The 5,832-nt window shown below is 57.9% G+C and overlaps 1 protein-coding gene across 1 annotated transcript in view; it reads left to right on the forward strand.

Annotated features, from left to right (window-relative positions):
• NOTCH3 (notch receptor 3) overlaps positions 1–5,832 on the forward strand; it is a 30,048-nt gene that overhangs the window by 19,135 nt on the left and 5,081 nt on the right. Inside the window, exons 19-23 of the mRNA XM_045289694.1 lie at positions 24–178; positions 268–490; positions 1,354–1,438; positions 3,950–4,112; positions 5,344–5,648. Coding sequence (XP_045145629.1) covers positions 24–178; positions 268–490; positions 1,354–1,438; positions 3,950–4,112; positions 5,344–5,648 — 931 coding nt within the window. The remainder of the gene's footprint in view (positions 1–23; positions 179–267; positions 491–1,353; positions 1,439–3,949; positions 4,113–5,343; positions 5,649–5,832) is intronic.

Here is a 5,832-nt window from a genome sequence, read left to right on the forward strand (position 1 = left end):
TCTGTCCATCCCCTGCCCCACAGCTCCGTGGTCATGCTGGAGATCGACAACCGGCTGTGTCTGCAGTCCCCCGAGAATGACCACTGCTTCCCGGACGCCCAGAGCGCGGCTGACTACCTGGGTGCCCTGTCGGCGGTGGAGCGCCTGGACTTCCCGTACCCTCTGCGGGCTGTGCGGGGTGAGGCCCTGCCCCAGGGCGGGGCTGGGGGTGGGGGTGCGACCTGGGTGGGGACCCAGTCCCCATTGGATCCCTGCTTCTTCCCGCAGCGGAATTGCTGGAGCCGCCTGAGCCAAGTCTGCCCTTGCTGCCTCTGTTGGTCGCGGGCGCCGTCTTCCTGCTGATCATCCTGGTCCTGGGGGTCATGGTGGCGCGGCGCAAGCGTGAGCACAGCACCCTCTGGTTCCCCGAGGGCTTCTCGCTGCACAAGGACGTGGCTGCAGGCCACAAAGGCCGCCGGGAGCCCGTGGGCCAGGATGCGCTGGGCATGAAGTGAGGACCCAGCCCTGGCCTGGCGCTGACCTCTGACCCTGGCCTGACCCTAGCTTTGAATGCACTGTTCCTGACCCCTGACCCCGACTCGATTTCCCACCTCACGGACCCCTGAAATTGCATGGAGCCTCACCTCTCAGAGGTTATCCGGCCACTCTGTGTGTGTGCCTATGGGACAGCTGACTTCAGGGTCTCTGTGTGCTCCCCTGACCCTCTGCTCCACCAGGCTCCAATCCACTTCTGGCTCTCAGCCACCCTAACTCTTGACTGGACCTCTTACCTCGTCTCCATTCCATGCCCTTGACCTGGGCCTCAGTTTCTACTCCTTGACTTGTCCCCAAGATGCTCAACCCCACCCTGACCAGATCTGACCCGGACCCCTTAATTTACCTTCACTCTCTCACTCCTTGGCCACTGTTTCACCACAACCTGTTTCATCCTGGCTCCATCTCCCACCCTCTCCAACCCCTGTGGCCTCTCATCTGCCCCCCTGCCCACGGCTCTGACCCGGATCCCCCTCCTCTCCTGATTGCATCTTAGGTCCCAGCTGTCACCCATCCTAACTTCTGATCCCACAACAGTCTCCCAACAGGACCCGGCCATCGCCTGTCCTAATCCCGGACTTCACAAGAGTCCTTTCCTTGATTACCATCATGACCTGGTCATCACGCATCCTGACCCCTGACTGTGCACCCAATGATCTAATCCCATCCTGCACCCCCTCACTGGGGCCTGACCCCAAGCCTTGGGCCCCATTCCAGATCCCTGACCTCGTCGCCTTTTTGACCTCCACTCTTATTGCACCCCCAAAATCCCCTCCCTAGTGTTCCCACGCTTATCTGCCCTTTCCATTCTCCCCGCAGGAACATGGCCAAGGGCGAGAGTCTGATGGGGGAGGAGGCCACAGACTGGATGGACACCGATTGCCCGGAGGCAAAGAGACTGAAGGTGCTGTCCCTCTGGCCCACTGGCAGGGTCCCTGGTGGGAAAGCCCAGGGGAGGCTCAGCTGTCCACCACCCTATGTCCCTGGCTCCTGAGAACATTCCCAGCTCCCTGTCACTGTTCTGTGGCATCCGGAAGAGAAGGAGATTTGCCACCTGCACAGTGCACCTGGTTAAGCGCTTCACCCCAGGCCAGAAGCTCAGGAGAAAAGCCTTGGTATCTGCTTCTGCAAGGCCGCAGCCCGCAAAGCTCTGTGCAAGGCCACAGCCCACAAAACTCCGTGGAGCAATTCTACTCTGCACACACATGGTCGCCCTGCATTCGAATCAACTTGAAGGCAACTATCGATGACAATGGCTGGCAGGTCCTTGCCTCCTCCTGCCTCCTCCCAGTCCTGGGTCAGCTGGGGATCTTACTTTCTCAGCCACATCTGACATCGCCCAGTGTGCCTAGCCCCAGAGAGGACCCCACTGATCCTAAGTGCAATTTTCTGCCCTGGGGCCGCTCCCATAGGTGCCTGCTTCTGTTTGCTGACACCTGCTGGCTGTCTCTCAGACGTGCACACGGCCTTCACTGGGATCATATCCCCCCCGCCCCCGTGCATCGGCCGTATCTTTGCAGCACCCTAAGAATCAGCCGTTCTGTGAGTGTCAGGGGAAAACCACAGCACAGGCTTTTCCGAACCTTTGGAAGTAGGTCGCCAGACTTTTCTTCAAAGGCACCTCTGGGGGAACTCAAACCTCCAACCTTTCGATTAGCAGCCAGACACATTAACTGGCAGTACCACCTAGAGATTCAGAGCACCCCAGAGAGTAGTTATATTGCCGTCCAGCTCAGTCCTCAGCTGCCTTTCTCTGCCCCGGTGTTGATGACATGGAGGTATCTCAAGATTGACAGGGACAGTGTGGGTCAGTGTCTCCCATGCCCGTTCACCCCCCTAGTGTGTTGGTGGAGGCTTGCACATTGCTGTGATGCTGAACAGGTTTCAGAAGTGCTTCCAGAATCAGACAGCCTAGGAAGAAAGGCCTGGTGATCCACTTAAAAAACAAACAAACCCCAAACCCCCAGCCATTTGATGCCCTGTGAGCACAGTCTTGGATAACTGTGGGCCCATCAGGAGTCCTAATTCACTCTCTCTGAGCCAGCTGGCATTGCTGTCCAGACAGGTATGCTCCGCGGGGTGCTGGGCTCCAGGCGGCTTTGGGCTAATCTGCTTCAGGTGCTTAGCTCCCCGCCCCTCCTTCCAACCTGTGTGAAAACCCGAGTTACTCCCTTCAGCCACTGACAGGAGTCCTGGTGATATCGAGCATTAGCCATGGGCTGCTCACCGCAAGGCCAGTACTTGGGCACCACCCACCGCTCCTCAGGACCCAGACGAGACGTTCTACTCCTGTCCAGTGACAGCTTTGGAAATCCACAGGGGCAATTCTGCTCTGTCCGCGAGGGTTTGCCATGAGTCGGAGCCCACTCGATGGCCGTGCGCTTGGTTTGAACCTCTAGCAAGTCAGTCTGTCCAGTTCCTGCTGTGGAACGGATACATGATCACGGCCGTCACTCCCTCCCTCCCTCCCTGCTGTCGAACCCCTTCCAACTCACAGCGACCCTGTAAGTCAGAGCAGGACTGCCGCCGTCCGTGTTCCTAAGGCTTGGAGTGCATTTCACTTCAGTTATCATGCTATGTTAGACCCCTTAAGAATTAGAACAAGTGACCTTGTTTTTCCTGAGAATCACCTGGGTTACGACATCCCAGTCGGTGGGACTGGCTGGAAGCGTGCATACACAGTCATCCGGTGTGGATTTTTCTGACAATCAGGAAGTTGTCATTCACGTTTCACGGAAGGCCCCACCATAGAAGTCTGAGGCTGTCAATCTGGACAGAGGCAGAAAGCCTCATGGTTTTTCTCAAGGAGCGGCTGCTGACCTTGGGGTTCGCATCCCAATTCATAACCCCCTACACCACCCAGATTCTCCCAAACTCACTGCCATCGAGTCAATTCCGCTTCAGAGTGACCTTGTAAGACAGAATAGAACTGGCTCCGTGGCGTTTGCGAGACTATACATCTTCATGACAGTGGAAAGCCTCATCTCTCTCCCATGGAGTGGCCGGTAGTTTCCGACGGCTGACCTTGCAGTCAGCAACCCAATTCATAACTCAGGATGCCACTTGAAGGGACTCCCTAATGGTGTGAACGGTTTGAACTTGACCACCAACCCAAAGGGGGGTGGCTCACATCCACCCAGTGGCGCCGTGGCAGAAAAGCCTGGTGATCAGCTTCCATAAAGATCGCAGCCACGGAGACGTTATGGATCAGTTCCCCTCTGCAGCACACGGGGTCGCTGTGAACTGGAATCCACGGCCACGGGTCTCATTTTTGGTTTTTGGATGGCACTTGCGTGGTGGGGTGTATGTGGTTTCTCCAGGTCCTGTGTGGGTGTTATGAGGGGGGACCCTGTGGCCACGGCCATTCCCTCTGATGAGCAATGGGTCTGAGGGCCTGCTGTCCCCCTACCTCCAGGTGGAGGAACCCTGTGTGGGGGCTGAGGATACTGTGGACTGCCGCCAGTGGACTCAACACCACCTAGCTGCTGCAGACATCCGCGTGGCACCAGCCATGGCGCTGACACCACCGCAGGGTGACGTGGATGCTGACGGCATGGACGTCAACGTGCGTGGCCCAGGTCAGTGATGGTGCCCCTCCCTGGCCCTGCTCTGGAGCAGCTGTATGTGGGTGCGCAGTCCAGGGAGAACGGGGCTGTATGTATGGCTGGGCATGTGTGCTAATCAGGAATCTGGGTTTTAAGCCAATCACAAAAACCCAACTTACATTAGCTTAAGTTATAGAACAAAACAGGATTTCCGGGTTTACAGAGCTGGCAGCTCCAGGCACATCTGGATCCAAGACTCAAATCTTCCTCTTGGCTCCGTTTCCCAACTCCAGCAGGCTTTCTCCTGGGGTCAGCAAGACCAACAGCCTGGCCAACCATCTTCCCAGCTGTTCCAGCAAAAGTCCTGGGATGAGCTCTGATTGGACAAACGAGAGGCACATGCTCATGCCTGAGCCAATCAGTGTGGCCAGCAGGCCAGACAATGCACATCAGTTGCACCTAGACATTATTCCTGTTCCTGAGCGGGGGAGGAGGTGTGTCTGTACCCCAGCGCTCAAGGATGGAAACGGGGGTACCCGAGTGTCGCTAAAGAGGCCAGAGCAAATCTGTGTGTCAGGTGTAGCTGACCGTGCTGCCCCTCATGCCCTCTTGGGACTGTCTTTGCGGCCTTTGCCACAGTTTAGGGCATTCCTGTTTCCACGTCCATTTACACCTGGCACCTGCGGTTCTCTTTGGACGGTGATTCGCTGCCTTCTTAATGCCGCGACCCTTTAATTCAGGTGGTGGTGACCCCACAACCATAAAATTATTTTTGTTGCTACTTCATCACTGTCATTTTGCCACTGTTAATGAATCGGGTGACCCCTGTGAAAGGGTCTTTCCACCCCCAAAGGGGTCGCGACCCACAGGTTGAGAACCGCTGCCTTTGGGCATCCCTACCTAGGAGAGTATGTCTCCAGAGGAAGCCTCTGAGCAGGAGATGGCGTGTGAAAGACACAGCTGCTTCCCCTCGACCCAGCTCTCTCTCTGGAGTCACGGGGCCCGGGCTAAAGTAGGTTGCCTGCGTCCACCTGAGACTGCTTCTTGCTGGGTTCCCTCGCCCCAGCCCTGTCTCCCTTGTGCCTGAGGAGCCCTTGAGTGACCGATCACATGCCCTGCCTGTAAGGTCTGTCTGTAAGGGGCACGTGAGCCAGGTGTGTGCAGAGGGGAGGACCTGCCACTCCCACCTGACGCAGAGCCTGTGAAGGCTGTGGAGAGACCTTTCTGGCCACTTCCCGAACGATGCACTCCTGACCCCCCACAGATGGCTTCACTCCACTAATGCTGGCCTCCTTCTGTGGGGGGGCTCTGGAGCCGATGCCAGCTGAGGAGGACGAGGCTGAGGACACGTCGGCCAGCATCATCTCAGACCTGATCTGCCAGGGTGCCCAGCTTGGGGCACAGACCGACCGCACTGGTGAGACTGCCCTGCACCTAGCTGCCCGCTACGCCCGGGCTGATGCGGCCAAGCGGCTGCTGGACGCCGGGGCAGACACCAACGCCCAGGACCACTCGGGCCGGACGCCTCTGCACACGGCTGTCACTGCCGATGCCCAGGGGGTCTTCCAGGTGAGACAGGCCCGTCTCTTGGACTTCAGGGCTGCTGAGGACATCCGACAGACCTGGGTCGGCCTCACACTTCCTGGCTTGCTCTCCTGAGCACCTTCTCATGTGTGGGATGGGGGTGGACCAGAGTACAGTGTCTGGTGAGGCATGTGGAGCTGGGTGATGTTGGGGCCTTAGGAGTCCCCCT

The sequence above is a fragment of the Echinops telfairi genome, unplaced genomic scaffold, assembly GCF_000313985.2.
Source record: "Echinops telfairi isolate 266 unplaced genomic scaffold, ASM31398v2 ScPeMD7_30;HRSCAF=105, whole genome shotgun sequence".
NCBI lineage: Eukaryota > Metazoa > Chordata > Mammalia > Afrosoricida > Tenrecidae > Echinops > Echinops telfairi.